This window comes from Dromaius novaehollandiae, chromosome W (assembly GCF_036370855.1).
Source record: "Dromaius novaehollandiae isolate bDroNov1 chromosome W, bDroNov1.hap1, whole genome shotgun sequence".
NCBI classification, from domain to species: Eukaryota; Metazoa; Chordata; class Aves; order Casuariiformes; family Dromaiidae; genus Dromaius; species Dromaius novaehollandiae.
In genome coordinates this window covers 68,507,079-68,527,286 of record NC_088130.1, presented here as the reverse complement: position 1 = coordinate 68,527,286, position 20,208 = coordinate 68,507,079, and the positions used below count along the sequence as shown (strand labels likewise).

Here is a 20,208-nt window from a genome sequence, read left to right as displayed (position 1 = left end):
CACAAACAGCATCCTGGAGCAACACAATGCTGTTGAAGCTGTTTAAGGAGGTAAATCAGTGGGATTAGGAAAACAGATTTTGCTTTTTTTTAAATAAAAAGCTTTTTAATGGAAGTTAAAAGCTGATTCAGCACAACCAGGAGAAAACAACCCAGCAGGAATTTTAAAAAATAGTGTCTGTTTGTCAGCCAGAGGGTAGAACAATGCACATCTTTGTTCCAAGCACAGAGCATCCAGGAATAAAATAATAAATAAAGGGATTGCTGAATGGCACAGGCGCACCACGCCTGCTGAAGGATACTGAATTAATAGGAGGAATAAATCATGCTGGGTTTACCAACAAACAAGCTTGCTCATGCGCCCACCTCGCAGGGCAGTAAATCAGCCCCAGCTTGCCCCCGACACGGAGCAGCTGTTTCAGTTCCCTGAGCTGGGGCTCGAGCGGGCATAAAGCTGGCCGGATCCAGGATGCTTTATCCTGGCTGATGAACCAACTCGATGGAGTGAACGGGGAGCAACGTGCCGCTGCTGTGCAACAACTGTGGACCCCCCCTGCACGAGGCAGGGAGTTTGGCTGGGGAAGGAGCCAGCCCATCACCCTTAGTTGTCAAACTGGCCTTGAGCACCGTTTGGGTAACGGCAGGATTCAATTGCAACCTGATGATCATCTAGAAGGATGTGGGAGGTGACCTCTCATCACATGTGTCCTTGCAAAGGTGCTGGGATAACACCTAGCACTATAACACCAGCTAATCTGTGGGGATTTCTTGGGAAAGGCTATTCTCGCTGTGAATAGTAGCAATTTTTTTTCAGGATGCTCAAGGCATGGTCCTTAAAGATATGGAGGAGGAAGGCACTGAAATGTCTCTGACCTTCTGGGTGTCCTGGCATGGGCTCAGCACGCCCAGCCTCGGCTCTCTTTGCCTGCTCGTGGTGGTACGTCACCCACGTGTTGTGTTGGCTTTGCAAGGTGACTAACACCACCTGCCCAGCCCCGCACCACCTCCAGGCTCACCCAGGGGTTACCGCAGGGAGCGGAGGCCAGTCTGACACCAAGCAGGCTGCCTTTAGCCACTCTTCCTTGACAGATCTAGCAAAAACACTTCCCTGATCTTGGGTGCTTTCATCTGTTGGCTCCAGAAGTGCAGGCACACGGAGAGCCCAGGTAACATCTCCACCAGCTGAAGTGAGTTATCGCCCCAGTCTCTCTGCATGTTTGCAGCACATGAGCAGGGCAAGTGTGGTTTCTGCTCTGTGGTGGGAACGATGCCTGCTCAGGTGTCTCAGCCCCAAGCCACCATGCCCTGGGCTCAGCTGGGCATCGTTGTCTCTGCCCTCATTCGAACCCCCCAGTGGTCCTTGCTGCAGCAGTATGTGATGGTCTGCTCAGGGCTTTGGTAATAGGGCTGTAACATGTCCACCTGTAGGTCATAACCTCACACCAGCACTAAAATGAGTAGGAAAGAAAAGGGAGGATGTTTTATTCCTCATCCTGTGCCCCTCACAGGGAGGTCACCTGAGCACCTGCAAGCATGTCTCCTCCCTCTGTGGTCCTGTATGCTTCTCCAGCTCCAGCAGCAGGTAAAGAGCTGTTGCAAAGCTGCTGCACCAGGCTGTTTCTCACCTAAGGAGGGAGAAAGAGCTCTAAATCTTCCTGAAGTTAAGTTTGCAGGGGTGAGCATGGGGGAAGAAGAAGATAGCTAGGTCGGATTGTCAGCTGAGCTTTTGAGCAAGCTGAAACGTGTGTTGTCTTCGGCCGAGCTCTGTGCCATAAGGCTGGTCCTCAGTAATGGTGGTAGGAAGAACTTCTTGTGTAATAACGTATTGGCAGTTTGGCTGGGAGTAATTAGGCTGAGTCAGTTGGGTGGATGGATAACTTAACGGTGGAGAGGAGGCAAGAGCATGGACAAGGGAGACAGCAGAGGTGGAAGGAAGAGACTGAAACATGAAAGGAGGAAGAGCTGGGCTTGAGGGAGCGTGGATGTCATCTTCTTGTCTTGCCCCCTTGGTAGTGAGGTGCCCCAGATCCGCATTCAGGAGGGCAGGGCTGTGGGACAGGCTGGGGCATACGTGGGGTGGTGGTGGAGTGCTGCCCACTGGGGCAAGCCACGGCAAGGGCACCAACAAGCACCGGTGCTGGAGCTGCAGCTTGGACTTCAGACCACTCAGGGTTTTAATTCTTCAGCCCAGGCCAATTTGGGCCCAGTTATTCAGGTCTGGGTCCTCCTCCCACAGCTCAATAACTGGGCTGAGGACCAGGATGCTACCTGCAAGGCTCTACTGCTCTGCCAGAAAATCTGCATCTCGCCATAGGGTCCAAGGTCACCCAAACAACCCCAAATCTCAGCCAGGCAACAGGAGAAACGTATGCAGAAACACAGCTGTGGGTAGCCTCTCACAAGATTGGAGATATGGGGAGTTTTAGTCTCACAGAATTAAGAGAAAACACAGTTTGGCTTTGACTCCAATGTCCTCTGCATGGTGTGATCTGGATTAACACAGTCTTCATAATCAAAATTGTGTATTTCAAAAGAAATTTAAGTGGAAAAACTTTCTGAAACTCTTCCTGTCACAATTATTTCTAGTATTAGCAATTATTATCTTAAGGAGATAATATCTATATTGTTAAGTCTATCTGATTTTGTTCGCCCTTTCTTCCTCCTTCTACTTATCAACTTCTGAAATGACTACCAGAAAACAAAGATGCTCCTCTCTCCTTTTTTTTCCCCCCTCTCCCTTTCCTTCCTTGTTCATTTGACAGCAATTCATTTATACAAGAAGTTTCATTGCTTATCCCATGTAGTTGGCAGGTTTTTCCCAGGTATTTCCCATAGTCTTCCAATGGGGAAGGGAGAACAATTTTAAGGAATTCTAAACCCCCGCTCTGGAACAGTGAAGGTTAACTGGGGATCTCTGGATCAGATTGAAAAAACGGAGCTTCTCTTGGCTCAGTTTTGAAAAGATACACTAGATATAAAGTTCATCGTGTCCTGTTAAGTAGCTGTTGGCCAGAATGCTAAATCAGTCGAGGTCAGCACTTTGATGTTGTTGCTGGAGCTGGCTTGGAGGCAGCGTGTGGTTTGGACTTAAGACAGGAATTTAGGCCAGTAACTGACGCTGATGGGAAGAAGAAACAGGAAAAAAACATATATGAAGCTTTAATTTTTCTAAAGTTATGCTTTTTGCAACTGGTCGTGCAAAGTGCAGCATTTCTGCTCACCCTCCGTCCCCCTCCTGACCCAGCCCCTCTCTGTGTGTTCAACCCCCTTGAACCTCCGCTGAAGTCGGAGCAGAAACCCCTGCTGATTTCAAAGGGGCCCCAGCTGGGCCCTCGCGTTCCCAGCCCAGGGAGACCTGTGCCTGAGCTTAACTCTGCTCGTCGTTTGAGCAGGGTCCCTGTGGGTAAACCTGACCTTGTGCAGGACACATGGCAAGGGATGAGGAGCAACTGTCTTCTCAGCAAGTGGGAAACTTTGCAGACGTTACTCACAGAAAAGCTAACATGTCCCTGCTCTGGCTTTACTTACTGAGATCATAAAGGAAAATATGTACAATACGTAAAAGCACTGCTTTTTTCCTGAATAATAGACTTCTTGCCATAATAACTGTTAGCGATGCTGAGTGGCTATCCCTCCCTTTCCACACCTTAGTTTCATCCCTAGTTTTTAGTTTCTTTTACCTTCTGGCACATTATCAGGGCTGGGGGTGAGAGGGGGAATTGTAGACCACATTAGACCAGGCTTAATGAGCAGAAGAAAGCTTCAATAAGCAAAAGAAACTCTTTAATTACTTGTCTGTGCACAAAAGCTGCTTGGAAGAGAAGGCCATGTGCTGATGCTCTTCTAGGGTGTGGTCCAGGGTCAAGACACCTGGGTTTTGTCTCCATCGCTGGCTGGGTGAGCACTCTTGAGGCCAAGCTGTTAATCTTGGTGTGCCACCAGTTGATTGTGTTGTGTTTGTGATTTAATTTTGAATTAGTCTCACAGTAACACGTTGAGGATTGCAGCCCCTCCTGATCACTGGGTCGTGCTACGCTCGGTCCCAAGTGTCCTCCCAGCCTGTGTAAGCACGAGGTTGTCCTGGACAGTTATTGAACTGATATTTTGAGATCTGCCGTTGCAAGTTCCCTCCATTGCAATGCATGGGTAGTATATAGTCCAGCTTTTCCATAGGTGTTTCTTAATGGGTTGTTCAAGGAACTGACAAATCTCGCTGTTTCATAGAGCAAAGCAAGGGTCTTCTCATTAACATCTGCAGCTTATATGGCATAGGAGGAAGATTGTTTCAGTATAGCTTCTCAGTTCCAGCTAAGCTGAATGTGGCCTTTCTCTCAATAATTTGGTAGGATTCGTCTGTTTTCAGCCAAAAACAGGATATGGAAAGCCATATGGAAATGAGGAAGAAAATGAACCAGATTTGCCTTAAGGTTTGGTCCAAGTCTTGTGTCATTTCTTACTGTCTGAACTGGTTTGCCTGTTTGCAATAATTAGGACAGCTGGCTAGGAGAGGTGGGGCAGCGTGGCCTGGAATGCCTTGCTTTATTGGTCCCTTTTCCTCCTTTTCTGATCTCCTTATGGATCACATCAGAAGAGGAGGATTCAGAGTGTTTGTCTGCTATGATGGTTTGCCATCAAAATCCTGAAGCTTTGTGAAACATCTGCAAAACAATCTAGCCCAGAAAGAATAGAGATTAAGCGGCATATATGTATAATATATATAATATATAGCATATATACCTACATGTATAGTAACTGAGCAATAAGGTAGTCTTAGTTTTCAATCTGGGTCAGTTCTGGGTCAAGCTGCTTTACCCATCCTCCGTGCGGTACAAAGTCTGCCGCTACTTTTGCATGTATTTTAAGAGGTCGCCGGAGTCTTTGTGTTGCCGCCGGGCTAGCTGGCGTTGCCTGGAAGTCACTGAGCTGTATAATTTATGTTGGAATGTCAGCATTTGAACAGGCGTAAAATTACAACTCATTACTGTTGTTGTCTGTGGCGCAGACGCTCGGGTTTCTTGGGCAGTTGTGGTAGCCTTTCGGTGAGGCTGCCTTTGGGGACCAGCTTTACCTGGCGGAGTGGGGCTGCCGTGTTATTTTGGCATTGGAAGCCCCTTAAAAAAAAAGTGCAATTCTTGTTCCCAAAAGAATTGGGTCTTTTTGACCCAAACACAACTGTTGTGTTGAATTTATTCTAATAAATCTTTTTTTCCCCCCCTCTTTTTTTTTTTTTTTTTTGTAGCTTGGAAACTGTCTTGGAAGCAGATGGTACCTCTTGTGCGGGGACTTGGGCTAAGTCACACTTGGGCTTACGGCACCTGCCAAAGGGATGTTGTTACACGAGGAAAGGGTGGACAACCAAACTCGGACCTGGACCAGCTCCTGGAAAAGCATCCCGGTAAAGCGCGCGGCTCTTCCGAGTGCCGCGCAGTGACTGCGGCCGTGTCCCCGCGAGCAGGGCGGGCTTGGCCGGAGGGATGCAGGGAGGCAGCATGGCCCGGGGAGGGGGTGCGGAGCGGCTGCCAGCATTCCCGGCGCGGGGCGCGTTGTTCCTCCGGAGACAGCCTGACCTTCGGTGCAACCCGATGCGTGCGTCTGAATGGTGTCGCTGGGGAGAAGCGATTCCCCGCAAACCTGGGGGAGGGGGTGTGTGATGGACCCAGCAATATAAGCGATTCTTTCACTGCTGGGTTCGCGGAGGGGTGCAGGACTCGCTGCCTTGCTCGGGGGGACCCAGGCTGTCCTTTGCTGTGCAGGGAGGCAGCCACACGCACCAGCTGCCCCTGCATCCAGGGGTAGTGCTCCGAGCCTCCAAAAACCCAGCCCCAGCTGTCCAGATGTGCTGCTTGTCTGCCTTGGCTGGGAATTATCCCTAGCAGAAGCGCTGCAGGTGCAACGTGGCCATCACTGCTACAGGAGAGGATCTCGCAGCAAACAAGCTGCAGTGCATGCAAACAGCTTCTGGTGCTGGTATCAGTGAGGCTGTGGGCTTGCTAAGTGGCCTGTCCATGCACACACCCAGCATGACAGCTCAGTCTCTGGCACCCAGAAAAATTTGGGGGGGTGGGAAGAGGCTAAACATATCAAATAGGCAAATCTGCAAAGTTGCAGTTTTCTTTGCAGTCAGCCATTGCTTGGCTTTTCCCAGGAAAAGGTTAACTAAGTAATGTGATGCAAATCTTCCCCAGCTCAGGGGTATTTAGTTTGTTTGCAAAGTCCTGCTGTTGCTGGATGGGTGCCACCAGCTTGTCAGAGACAGGCACGTCACCATGAGAGGTTTCCTTAAAGGTGATGGTGTGGCTGCGGCAGGGGGTAGTAAAGCTGGGGAAAAACTGAGCCACGGCTCAGCTTTGGGTAGGTTTTCTTAAAGTAGTCACCCACAGGCTAACCACTGAAGTCAGGCAAAGGTTAAACACTTCAGAAAAGTGACATTCTGGAGAAAAATAAAGAAAAAACCCAAAGAAAAAAAAAATATTAGTGCAGGAAGTCAATGGACCAGGGAGAAGTGGATGCAGTCTGTCCTAACTTGTTTTGGCTAGCCTGCCAAAATAGCAACGCTGTCCTTACAGGCCAGAGCTGCCCAGCTGTGAGCATGCTGAGGTGACAGCCCCATACAGCAAGGACCACAAAAGCAGTAGCATTGCAGTGGCTCCACTCCTCGACCTTCAGCATCTAGGTGAGTGCAGAACGAGCCCATCTGGGCAACACCTTAGAGGCAATTTGGAAAGAGGCTGCCAGCACCCACAGGTCTGCATCCACCTGGCTGCTGCTCTGCTTTCACATCTTCTTCCTGCTGGTCTCTGTGGCCTGCAGGGGAGGGATGATGTGGCCATATACTGCCATTCTGGCAAAGCATGGGATATATCTTAATAACACGACTTAACTGATTCTTACAAAGCCCTTTATTTTTGTCTCAAGGCTTATAAAAACTGTTACTCAAAAACAAAATGTTTAAAATTTTACATATGTACAGCATGAGAAATAAATAATGTTTTAAGTCATAGAAAAACCACAATATACAAATAGGGCTTTGAGACCACTTAAAGTATGGCACGGTGACAAGTCACAGATACTTACGAAAGGCTTCAGTTACTGAAGCCCTTGCACAAAACCATGGAAAAAAAGGTCTCTAACTGTGCTTGCTTTCCTTGGATTGAAGCTCTACAAAAAATTCAGACAACCATAGGCCTCAAATGACTTGCTAAGTCTTCAGAGCTCAGTCCAGCACGTGGCAGCACCATGGCTTGAGATTGCCTTTCTGTACAGCAAAGTTCAGGAGCAGTCTCAGTTGTTACACCAAGTCTCCTTCTCCCCCCCACCCCCCAAAAAAGCTAGTTCACCTCTGACAAGGTCCAGTCTGCTGTAGCAACTAGGACAGCTGCAGAGCTTCTGTCCAACTCAAACAAAGCCAAGTTCATGGGGAACCAGGGAATCCAGCTGGGACATTGTGGCAGTGAGGGTAGATGGCTGTCTGCTTGGCTCAGTTAAGTACTTTGCCTAAACTAAGGTCTTAATTATGCTCTGGTACCACAGCAGCATTTGAACAGAGGTGAAGGTGTTCTCAGTAGTTAAGAGGACCAATGCAAAGTTCTCCCAAAACAGGACAGTTCATTACCTTCCTCTATAGTCAGTAGATGGGCAGCTGCCATCTGCCTCTTACAAGCTGCTCAGTGTGGAGCAACGCTCACGCTTGGTTCAGACACCCACCGGGGCAGCTGCCAGCACCATCAGTTGGTATCTGGATCTTGTTTTGCCCCAGATACCGGGAGGATGGAGCTCCCCCACAACGTGACCTACAGAGATTTCAGTATCAGCCAGATACAGTAACTGATTTTCAGGGTAAGCAAAGGACAGCTTGAAGATAAGTGGCATTGTGCTTATTCCCCACCGCCTCCCCTAAAGATATCCCCCCACCCCACAGACTTTACAGTTGGTGGCCTTATCTTCCCACAGCCCTTAGTGCTATTGGATTCACAGTAACCCCTACGCTAGACACTAGCTTGTTCTTGGCAGCTCTGTCACCAACAGTTTGATGGTCAGCTAACACGGTTATCATCTCAGCTCTGCTGGCAGGCAGGCCAGTAGATCATTGCTGAGGTCTAGATCTGTGAAGGTTTCATCCATAGTTCTAGTTAATGGGAGCAGGAAGGAAAGAGTGTAACAGATCAAGAGCAGGTTAAATGCACAGGCCAGGCTCCCTAGAAAAGGGAAACGCAGTTTTAGTTATTCTAGGTCTAAGACCACAGTCCACCTGTTGCTTCTCAGTTTCTTGCATCCATTCCAAGATGTTTTGTCCCGAAGAGCTAGCTGTTTCAAGTGCTACCAAGACAGATTTTTGCCAGAGTATCACCCCACCCGTGTGGTCTTCATGCATCTAGGCTGTTCAGTTGCAAGTCTTCAGGGAAGTCTTCAGAGCAAATTTGAGACAAACCTAAGAAAAGCAGAGAGAAAAAATACCTGGTTAAACACAGAGGTTAAGAGCAACAAAGAATTCATAAGACACTGGGATATTAGGAACAGGTTTGGACAGTCCGGGTTGATATCCTGTCTAAAACCGCTTTGCCCAACAGCTGCTCAGTGGGAACGTGAAGCTGACATTATGCATGCAAGCAGGCAGATAGCTGCAAATAGAAATTACCGGTCTTGATAAAATCTGCCTGTTCAGAGCCGTTCAAGGGTAGACAGATGTTTACACACAGTCTCCGAGCAGGGAACTATAATCTCTCAGGGACTTGGCAGGAACAGAGAGTCCAACTGCAGTCATCACTCATGGACTCAGGGAGGAAGGATCGTTTCCTGGAAATCCAGCTGCCTGGAGCTCAGCTCTACTCTGCCTCCCGTGAAAGCTGTGCTCTGCCAGCGAGCAGGAAGGGCACATCTGCCAGCAATTCCTGTTCTATGGGTGTTACCGAGAAGCATATCAAAACAGCTTTTTATTGTACCTGCAGGAGCATTTGCTTGATCTTTCAGTACTTGTGGCAGAGCAGCAGGTTTTTGCATAGGGGTCTCATTCATCGAATCGTTTGCTACTGCACGTGTAACAGCCTGCTAGTTTCTGCCAAGCCTGGAACGGTATCAGCTCACGTTTGAGTCAAATTCTGCTTTCCAAGAAGGTTGTGCAAAACACAGCTTCCACAGGGCTTTCCTAACCTGAGGAGCACTTTGTCCCTTGATTAGGGGTGCCACAGCCCTAAGTACACCAACTGAGATTTAAGAAAGGCCAAGAGGCTGGGCCTAGTCTGAAGGAGACTGTCATCCAGCCAAGTTAACAGGGACATACCTGAAGCATTGCTTGAGGCATGCTGAAGCAAACAAGCTGTCCCTGCTGGGGCCAGCCTCGAAGTCTAAGGACTGATGCTAGGTGTCTGGAAGAGTGCCCCAGAGGTAAATACGACTAACATGCCCTGGTGAGGGGCCTCCAATTAGCTTTCCACTGTTGCAAGGATCTTGAGTTTTGGTAGTACCAAAAGGTACAAGTCAGACTGAGACCAGAAATGAGTATCTAATTATCTACTTAGTACATTTTCATGTATGCATTAGCTATCATTAAGTCTAATAGCTGGGAATCAGGCTAGAATTTATCCCTTTTCATTAAAAGGAGGTTCTAGTAGTCTTGTAAAGGAAGACTCCACTCATGCCAGCCTAGCCACATGCATCAGACAGGATTTCTCCTGGCTGGTTTTGCCCTACCTTTTTTGCCAGTCATCTGCACATTTCACAAACCAGAGCTCTTTACCAGGAGATATGCTGGTCAGCTGGGAGTCCTCCACGCAGAAAGCAAACCTAGGAGGATGAATCAGAAGTCAAGAGAAGTTACCTGTTGTCTGCATGAGTGACATACAGCTGCAATCCATATGACATGTTCATTCTAGGATGAGTTGTCTGGTTTGACACTTTTCTGTAGGAAGCATCCTGATAGGAAGCAGCTGATGCAATATTTCCTTTCCTAGTTTCATATTTTACATGGGGATCTTTGCTTCTACTACTCTCGTGCTTCACAGATTCCAGAAAATAGGATGCAGACTACCTCGCAGGTGACAGGAGATGCTTAAAGCTGAGAAACATGGGAAAGGTGTCAAAGCAGCTGCTGTTATTTGGCAGATCTGGGTTATCTTCAGAGCCACATTAGCACAAGATTTGGGACCTATTACAACCTTGGCACCTCTCCTTGTTGGTTGCCAGCAAGCAGCCCCACATTGCTTTCCAGTTAGAGATCTCAGAAGAAGCAACATAGCACTTAAGTGCTATGTTAAGTGCTAACCACTTAAGTGGTTAGTGCTACCATGCTACTGGCTGCATAGTTTAGTGGATCTAGCTCATTCTGCCAAGCCAGTGCCTTATGCACATAAGAACAGCCACATATGTGTATTTGTTCTTGGCACTGTCATTATTTTAACCCTTCAGATATGACCTAAACCATCTTAAAACAGACTAATTCACTCCCCAAGGGCAAGAGACAGTGTTATAATATTTAAATAAAGCAACAGAGCATGTCAGATCTAGTGACTAGCTTTGCTTAAAGCCTAGTCTGTAACCTCATGTTGGCAAGTAATCCGCTCTCCTACCCCACGAGGAAGCATCATCTGGTAACACTAAACATGAAAGATCATTCGGGCTACCAGGTAAGGTCAACCCCCCCCATCCCCCCCCATTCTTGCTGAATTCTGAATATTGCTCCCTTTTGAAGCTTCAAGTCAGTTCACCAGCATATTAACACAGCTACTTACCTCTGCTGTGTCTCCCCAGATTTCACCCGAATACGTCTGATGTGCAGTTCCTGGGACAACTTTGGAGGCCGAAACCAGTAACTCTTAAGCTCTTTCCACAGATCGTACCAAGATGGAGAAGTTCCCTCCCAGGTGAGCTTTATCTTTAAGAGGTCACCCATATCCTCTTCAGTATAGACCAGGAAGGTGTTGGTTGCATTAAGGCCAATTTGCTCAAGCCTGAAAGATAAGCAGAGACTCAACATTTCCTTATGGAAGAGCGCCAAAAGCTCTGTCATTCAACGCAAGGCATTAAAGACAGCCCTTTGCAGCTTATCAAGCACTTTATGTTCAACTGCCACTGGTTAATTACCAATATCATTAAACCAGCTATCCAAGCTCACTCTTAATAGGAGGCATCAATTATCTGGCTCAGCCACATTTCCATAGCTTAAAGGTGAATTTCATACTTTGTTTCCTCTGGGACAGGCTAAAAGAGGGCAACACCACCTCCAGAAGTAGAGGTGCTTTCAGACTATATCCAAATGGAGGGGAACAGAAAACTTCAATGCTGAGCCATGAAGACTAATGTGTAGAGTATTTGGCACATTAAATTGCTTTTGCAGCAATAAGTTATAATGAAGTTACTTGATGAAAAGTTTTTGAACAGTGATGAAGTGAGGCTGCTAGACTCAGTTGTAATGCCAGTATTACTGGAGGAAAAGGAGTTATGTCACCTTGTCCTTGTCTAGTCCCAGTTACCTTAAGTGAGCGCAACAGGTCAGTTTACTTACATTTCTAAAGAGAGGGGTTCAGAGTCTCCGTTGGTGCCATGAAGGGTGACGGAGAAGGTGGGGTCCGCCTGTCCCAAGCTTTTGTAGCTGAAGACATGCATTTTCATCTGATAATGGTAGACTGCAGGGAGACAAGGACAGCAGAGATGGAGCCAGGTTTGCAGAGAGCCAGCATTGTTAAGCATGGCTTTTCATTAAATAGAGAGTGTTGTCAGGCAGAGGTTTGACCCTTTCTAAAGGGGTCTATCATCACAGAGATATCTATGTCGAGACATCACAGATCAGTTTTTTTCCTGCTCTGCCTCCGATTACAACGGTGACAACAGATGGAGCTGCAGGACCCCTTCCGTCCACCCTGGGGAGGGCTCTCCAAACCCCACCCCACACTCAGGTGCAGGTGGGCTTGCAAGCAGGGAGCGTGTAAGCCAGAGCCCTGCTTGGAGGGCAGCATGCCCTTAGGGCCAGAGCCCTTGTTAGTCTGCGAGGGGGAAGGAGCACAGTGATGCTGCAGAGCAGTAATGCAGCCAGGTAACAGCAACAGCCTCTGCTGCCTGTTGCCACCCTGCTTGGAGGTGATGCTGCTCTTCCACCTCTATGTTTGTCCCAATTATCTCTTGAATATAAGGCTCACCCCACTCTTAGAGATCAAACTATGCCCTTTCTATAAAACAGAAAGCATACCTTTGAATGGCATGTCAGCTCTTGTTTTTAAGTACATCTTGCTGTTCCTTTTGTTCCTGGTTTTCCTGGCATTGTAGCCGATGCCGTTGCAGCGGTTCTTCCGGCAGCTCAGGCAAATTCCCTTCTTGAAGCGACTGGAATCAGTACATTGAAACGCGAAGCTTTGTTTATCTTGGTTCACAAGGGAGTCCACAAAGAGGTGCACAGACCGCTCGTGCTCACATTTAACAACTTCACCAATAGCTAGAGGAGCAGAGTTGCAAGGGATACATTTTGTTTAAGCATTTGTCACCTCGGCAGCCATAAGATATAGCGATCTGAGCTTTTTGTAGCCCAGGAGGAGTCGAGTTTGGCTAAACTTGACATTTTTCAAACAGTAGCAATTCAAAAAGGTTAGCACAAGACACTTGAAGAGGACTGATCACTTAGTCTCTATCACGAAGTCAGCTTTAAAGAGGATTCCAGAGCCAGCATGAGAGGACCAGAGGTTTTGATCAGGTGTTAGGGTGAAAACATGCTACTTCAGAATTAAAAGCAGGTCTAGTTTCTAGTAACTATCTCCAGTAGAACAGGCAGTTTAGAAGAAAAAGTAGTTTTCTCTGCTCTCGTAAATGGGATCATTCCCCAGCGTCAACCCTGGTCTATGTGTGAGGAGTCTACACTGACCAGAGGCAAAACAAGTAACGAGAACTTACTCCCATAGGCAATTGCTCCTAAGACATCACTTAGTCCACAGCCAGGCTGGAAGTCCCCCCCATTGGGGTAGATGTCAACATGGCCTACGGGCATCTGGATCCCAATGCTAACGCCTAGCGTTTCCCTGGTATAGGTGTGCAGGACATCCACAAAGCTAGCATCATCGGGGGAGAGGCGCTTGCTAGGGTCCACTCCTTCAAACATAGGGCCAGCCGGATCCAAGCCTAGGGTTAGAGACAGCACAGAAGACACCAGGTGAGAACTAGGGTTATTCCACACACAACAGCCAAGAGCCTGCTGCTAGGAGCCCTCATACCCACATGCTGCGCAGATGTTCTCTGCCTCATCATGGGTACCGTCCCCACATCCCTTCACCGTGGGCTCACTGAAGGAGCAGATGAAGATGTCTCCTAACACTTCAGGTGAGTATTAGCATCGGTCTGCTCTGTGTACAGTGATGGCTTCATGTTGCCTGCTGGAAGCTTCAAAAGGTGGCAGATGACTGAACACTAGAAGAGGTCTAGCACTCCAGAGACTGCTGGTAGCCAGGGCCACTTGGGATGTTTAGTCTACTTTCAGAACAGACAAACTAATAAAAGTTTAAGCAGCAGCAGGCAGTTCCTGCATGTGAGATCACGAGGATCAGAGGCACTCTGTTCAACATATCCTCTAATAAAAGAGAGAGGATTTTGGCCAAACATCCCATGGGACAAACTGCACCTGATAGCTATCACTTCCATTAATCTGAGCTATGAATATGGAAACAGTGTCTCCTCAGAAGAGGCTTTAGATAGGAAGGGCCTGAGACACTTTTGAACTCACAATTAACACCCAAACCTACTCAAGACCAGGTTGTCCTCAGAAAGAGGCTTTCCATGGGCATTGCTATGCTTGGTATCCTAAGTCAAGGAGCTTTTCTCTCCTGTGGAGAGCCATGCTCCCCACTACCACCACAGGCAGGATATTTGCTGTTTCTGAGCAAGCAAGCCTGCAGCAACACATCAATGCCAGAAATAAGCCTCTTCAGGAAACGCTGCAGGGAGACAACGCTGCTGAAAGGCAGAAGACCACTGATAAAGCCACTTACCTGTAATTCTGCCTATTGTCCCCCGGACATGGTTACCAGCATAGCCAGCAACATGGGCCCCAAGGCTGTATCCAATCAAGTGAACATTTTGAAGTTGGAAGAGTGGGTTCTCCTGCAAGGAAAAAAGATAATTTGTTCATGTTTTTTAGAACATCTGCGCAGCTGCTATCTGCAGGACTCTGAACAGGACATCTAGACTGGAGGGAGCAGGGGAGACAAGCATCTTTTCATTCCATGCTTCCTCAAGACACATGCACAATGCATGTTTGCACAGCACTTGTTTTGCCCCAACTGTAGTATCCAGCTTTCAATCCCAGTGAGGATATTCTTTAGGAAGGCTCTTCCCCCAGAGACCTGGCAGCAGCAGCCAACCTTCGTACCAGCCAGGGACTGCTCCTGGGCACTCAAGCTCCAAGTTCAGCATCAGAGGCGTATCCCTTCCTCTTTCCACCCCTCTTGCCAAACAGACACCAACTTTGAGCGTCTACCTCCCACACTGGCATGGCTTGGGCTCCTGAGGGCCATGTACCCCCACGCCAGCCTGAAGAGACACAGGAGGATGGCCTCCTTCCCTTCCTTAGGGAGAGAGCCACTGTCACACCAAGCTTGGGCTTCAGCATTACACCAGTGCCTTCGCATTGGAGATGACACATTCTGTTCCCTTGTGCAACCGCCGTTCTCGCAAGTTTTACCTGTAACCAGTTCAGCAGTTCGGCTATGCTTTTCCCGACAACCCGCGTGTTGTTCACAGCATCCGTATAGAGCTGGTGGGCGAGCGCCAGCCAGTCCACCACCACCACGTTCGCATCCTTCTCCCTCTCCTGAAGGGCCGAGACCATGCTGCCCAGCCAGGTTTCGAACATGCCGCTCATCTGCGAGGAGACCCAAGCGTTAGGTTCCCCGATTACAGGGCCGAGACTGCACATCCACAGGGTCGCCCTCAGGTGTTCATTTGCAGTTTATGTATTCACCCCGGATACACGCTTCTCTGCAAAGCCCAGCACTTCTCAGCACTTCACTGATGGTGTCAGAAAAACAGGTTTTGACAGACTAGAAGCAATTAGCTTCCTTGCCTTTTAAGGGAGGAGGGAGAGGCACTGTTACCTGCCACCTTATCGCCCTGTCCTCACAAGTTTCAGAAACTGAGGGATTGCAAAGTTATTTCCCAGGCCTGGCATAAGCATTTTGCATAAGCACAGGCAGAGCCGATAAGTCCACTTATGCCACACGCTCAGTTACACAAAGCACAGAAGAAGAAAGCTGGACAAGCTGTTTTGTCCTCTGTTTCTTTAGAGAGGAGCCCAAGTTGCAGAAGCAAAGACTGCAGGCACAGAACAAGTATATAAACTTTCCATAATCATAGCTAAGTCAAGCATCATCTTCATAGCGCTTACTTAGTTGCATTTCTAGGGAAAATACTCAAGTTCCCTTTACCAGAGTCATATTAGAGACAGAAAGCAATCCTGAAGGGCTGCAAATGAATCAAGTGGTTTCACAGAGCTTTAAGCACGAGCGGCACTGCACTGCTGCAAGGGCTCCGAGCGTAGCTACGAAGAGGCTGCAGCACTTGCAAGGCGACAAGCCGTCCCGCACGCCGCGCGTTGGGGATGCTGCCGCGTTTCGCAGGGCAGCCCGGGCTGTCTCGTCGGACAGCACAAGCCACGCGCTGCCTCGGGCTGCGCAGCATCCTCCGCACTCACCGTCCAGCCGTGGATGATGAAGAAGGTCTTGGCGGTCAGGTTGAAGCCGCACTCCTCCAGGCACTCGTCCTGGCCCGCGGCGAGGCGGCAGCCTTCGTCCTCGGCGTCGGGCGAGGAGCGGAGGATGAACCTCACCCGCAGCTTGGGAGCCGGAGCGGGAACCGGCTCCTTCGCCTCCTCCCGCAGCTGGGCCAGGGCGTCATCTGCGAGCACAGCGGGGTCAGGGGCGAGCGCGGCTCCGCGGGACGCTCCGCTCCACCGAGCTCCCCCCGCCGCCCGCCGAGGGCACCTGCCCGGGCCGCCCGCCGCGCAGCCCACGCCCCCGCCCCCCCCCACGGCGCTACCCACCTCCTCGCAGCAGCGCAGCCTCCGCGGCCAGCGGAGCGGCCCCCGCCGCGGTGCAGCAGGTGACGCCGGCGCAGAGCAGCAGGGCGAGGCGCCACATGGCGCGGGGCGGCGGCGCGGCCGGGCTCGGCGGGCTCCGCGGCGGCGGCAGCGCTCCGCGGGCGCGGGCGGCGGCGCGCTTTAAGGGGGCGCGCGGGGGGCGGCGCTTGTGGTCTGGTCTGGTCCGATTGGTCGCGCCCTCCGTGACGTCACGGGAGCCGGCCGAAAATTGTGAATGGACGGGCCACGCGCCGCCGCGGGCTTTTCTCCCGCGCCCGCCGTTCTCCCGCGCCCGCCGTTCTCCCGCGCCCGCCGTTCTCCCGCGCCCGCCCTGCCGGCGGCTCCTCGGCTGCTGGCCCAAGGACGAACCAGTTCCCGGAGGAAGCGAACCGCCCGCGTCTCACGGCCAAACGTTTCGGCATTTCAAAAATTCCCGGTGCCGCCCAGCCCGGGCAGGCCGCTGCCGAGGTCTGCAAGCACCGGGCGAACCTGCGGCACCTCCTTCTTATCGCCTTCCTCCCGCGTCTCCGTGTTCAGCTGCTGCCTTGCGCTCGCACCGTGATCACGGCTTGGCAACGGCGAGGAAGAACTGCAAGAAATAGGGGTGCATTGCTAGCGATGGCTGCGGGAGATGCTCTGAAACACGTCAAAGTGACCTCGCTGCAGCCTGACGGCCTGCAGCAAGGACGGCTCCCACCCGGAGCTGCTCGGAGCACATGCTTAGACCAAAAACCTTCAGGAGAACTTCCTAGGTTGGAGTAGTTTTTCACTGGGAAAGCTTTCGTGGCTCCCCACTGGGATTTCTGGGAACTATAATAAGTAATAAATAGCGAAACGGGGCAAATAATCCATGTGGGAAGAGCTGGAAGCTCAATATTCACAGTACTCACGGGGATGCTGGAGGCGGCAGCGCAGCAGCTGACCGGACCGGGGCGATGCCCAGGGCCACATTGGCTTTTCTTGGGGGCTCTCGTGCTGTTTCCCCACCGTGATTTCCTAAGGATCTTGGTCTAATGCAGAAGCAGAAGAGGAATGTTCTTGAAATAATGGGCGTTTTTATAGGAAACAGAGAAATTTGCTGCGCAGCCGTAGTCACGGGCTGGCTGGAGGCTCGCGTCGGGTGGCTGAGGCTGTAGCTGGTCTCCACTTCTGCATTAAACCCGATGAGTCTGAGTGGAGCCGGGAGATGGGGAGGGAGGAAGGACCCGAGAGCAGCTGCTTCGTTTCGCAGCAGCACAGTGCTAAAATCGGTGCACTATGTAAATGAGCATCCCTTAATCAGTCCTGTATTTACAGTCTCCCCAAAAGCTCTCAGTTCTGTGCCCAGACCTCCAGGTGATCTCAGGCAAAATTAGATAGGGTTTTCATTGGCAGTGTTTAATATAAGGGGTTTCCACGTTTTCCTTTTAGTGAAAATTTGCCTTTAATTTGTCCATCTTTAAAATCAGCATACTGACACCCGCTTTCCGTACTCGAACCGCAGCGAGAAGCACCAATGAACTGCACCACGCAAGAGCCGCATGCTAAGGGAAATGGCAAGATCCTTCGCAATTGCTTCCCCGCTGTAAACACCCGCAGGGCGATTATTGCTAATACACCAATTTTTTAAATTCTGTGTATAGAAATCCCCAAGCCTCTTACGCACATGTGCCACTCTTCTGTCCTTGTTTTTCCTCTATCTTCATCCCTTTTTTTCCCACAGAAGAGGGAGTAGCGTTTGCAGGAGAGGAGGAGGAGGGGAGAGAGAGGGATTGTGCTCAATTTTTTTTGAAGTTATAAAACAGGCTTTTTTTTTTTTCCGTTATAAAACCCCATCCACTAGAATTTAATGGGATTGGCACTGGTTTCCTTCCTGGCTCCTTCCGATGAGGGAGGCAGGAGCGGAGGGGTAGAGACGGGGCCGGAGAGCAAACGGAGCCAGGGTGGCTGGGGGCGGGCCTGACCGGCGCCACCTCGATGCACCCACGCCGAGGCCGAAGGCTTCGGGCCAGCCCGTGTGCCAGACAGGAGCTGCTGCGGCTGGACAGGGTTTATCCAGGCTTTCTCCGCTGCGGATGCCCCCGGGTGAGCTCCCTTTTCCGAGGGCAGCCCTCTCTCCCGCTTCCCCTAAGCTGATTTCTTCAGCTGCATCACTCAATTTCAATATCCCCCCAGGATTTTGAGGGAGCAAAAAACGACGGAGGGAAATAAACGGCAGCCAGCGCGCCAACTAAGCAGCCTGCCTATTAATGGGCCCGGTCGCTGCAAATTTACTTTGCTGCCGCGTCCCCAGCCTGTAATCCCGCCGTGAATGCCTCGTATTTACAGCTGACCCTGCCAGCGGCCCGCAGACCCACGCTGGGCCTCCTGTCCCGCGTTAAATCCCCTGGCATCCGGCCCCGGGTTATTACGGAGCACATGCTCCGCCGGCGCAGCGCTGGGTGGGAGCCCTCGCGGGCACCCGGCACCTTGAAGAGCAAATCCCCACATTCCTGTGAACCGCTAATTCCCGCCGGTGCTGTCAGCCAGGGAGCAACGCTGCCGACGGTACCTGCCTCCGGGCATCTCCGGGCGCGGGGAGCCTGCCGGACCGAGGCACCAGACCTGCTTCGCTTTCATCGTCTGGAAATCAACAGCTAAAAGATCTTTGAAGGTGGAATTTGGGCAGAATAACTTCTCGGTGCCTCCCAGAAGGAAAATGAGTTCTTTATTAAAATTGGTCGTCCAGCATCCTGCTTTTCCTCTACCTTCTCCTTTCAAACTCTGCCCATCCCAGATCTGAGCAGGGCAACACTTCCTACCAACTCAGACTTATACCAACCCTCCTATCCATTTCATTTTTCTCCAGCTTGCACCGTTTACTTCAAAAACCCATCAGTCACCCCATCCAGGCTGACTCCTCAGTGTCTCAAGCAAAGTTAAAGAAATCCGTCACATGCATCGGCAGCACGTGTATGTGTCCAAGCAGAAAGGAATGAGGACGTCTCCGGGAGTGCTGGTCCCCCACAGGGCTCTGGTTTGCCCTCTGGCCATTTGTTTCTAATTGCTTAACTTCCCTCATTTATTGTGTTGGTTGAGTGTGTGGATCTTATTGGGAAGAGTCAGCTGCTCTGCAATTAATTAAGAAAAGCTTGGGGCATTTCTTTGTACTTGTGTTCCTGCCCGCGATGCCCAGGCAGTGCTGATGTTCACCCCAGGAACTCCCAGTCCGAGGACGGACAGGCGGACAGATCCAGGGAGCAGGAGAAACGAGGGGGGTTTTCTGTACAGATAGGTTATGGGCTTGGCAGAGGCAGTGTTTCCTTGCAGCAGAACATCACGGAGGAGCAAGAAGGGCTCGGAAGTGGCACCATGCAGCTGGGGGCTGGCACAGTGGTGCAGGACTTGCACCAGCTCCTCCACGGCTCTGCCGGCGCGGAGGGAAATCCACGGTGGGACTGTGCCATGGGAGGTGGATACCTTGCGGCTCCACGGCCAGGGGATGCCGGCTGCAGCCTGGTCCTGCTGTCCCTGCCCAGCATATGATCTCCCTGAGCACCGGCATGTGACTGGGCCCGTGCACTGGGAAAGACGGTGCTTGGAAAGTGGAGCGGAGAGGCTGGAGAGGGGGAGGGCGGCTCGGCCAGAGGGGATTAGTGAGAACGGGCTGACACGGAAAGGTCTGAAGGAGGGGGCTTGTGTCACGCTCGTTGCAGTAGCGAAGGGGGAAATAGCTGGACAATCTGAAGGGGGGAGTGAGTAAGCAAGGAAGGAGGGATGACCTCAGAGATGACATTTAGGATCAAAGTGGGGCAGTCTGCGTATTTCAGTGGGGTAGTCTGTATTTCAGAGAGGAAAATGCTGCAATCACGGGAACAGGAGAGAGCAGAGAGCTGAGGAAAATCACTGCCAATAAGACTAGAAAGAAAAGAACAACAAACCACATACTGTGATGATCAGCAAAGGTGCTAGAAGAGTTGCTACAGACATTACCAGAGCTTTGGAAGAAGGGACCAGGTGTCCCCGACCACGGCTTTTTGTGTAGCCATGAACAACCACCTGTCTGATGGCTGACCCTTTTGCATATGTGGCATTAACAGCTCATTTCCCAGGGTTTGAGCAGATCTCTGCCTTGGTTTGGGGTGACAACAGCCAGGTCCTGCCTGCTGGCAGTGTTCCTGCTGTGGCCCCCAGCCCGTCCCTCGC

General features: G+C 50.6%; 1 protein-coding gene across 1 annotated transcript; it reads right to left on the bottom strand.

The window, feature by feature from the left end:
* Positions 1–6,880: 6,880 nt before the first annotated feature.
* LOC112994491 (endothelial lipase) lies at positions 6,881–16,183 on the bottom strand. The gene is made up of 10 exons (XM_064499711.1): positions 16,009–16,183; positions 15,661–15,863; positions 14,653–14,832; positions 13,961–14,072; positions 12,873–13,097; positions 12,178–12,420; positions 11,497–11,617; positions 10,724–10,942; positions 9,687–9,779; positions 6,881–8,427 (listed from the first exon to the last, which is right to left on the bottom strand). Exons 1-10 carry the CDS (start codon positions 16,103–16,105, stop codon positions 8,406–8,408), a joined length of 1,515 nt encoding a protein of 504 aa, XP_064355781.1. The 5' UTR covers positions 16,106–16,183; the 3' UTR covers positions 6,881–8,405.
* Between the last annotated feature and the right edge of the window lie 4,025 nt (positions 16,184–20,208).

Coding starts and splice junctions, on each gene's coding strand:
- LOC112994491 (XM_064499711.1), bottom strand. CDS start 16,105: ATGTGGCGCCTCGCCCTGCTGCTCTGCGCCGGCGTCACCTGCTGCACC. Junction 11,618..12,177: donor AGCTGACATGCCATTCAAAG/GTATGCTTTCTG, acceptor GTCTCCCTGCAG/TCTACCATTATCAGATGAAA. Junction 9,780..10,723: donor TCTGGGGAGACACAGCAGAG/GTAAGTAGCTGT, acceptor TCATCCTCCTAG/GTTTGCTTTCTGCGTGGAGG.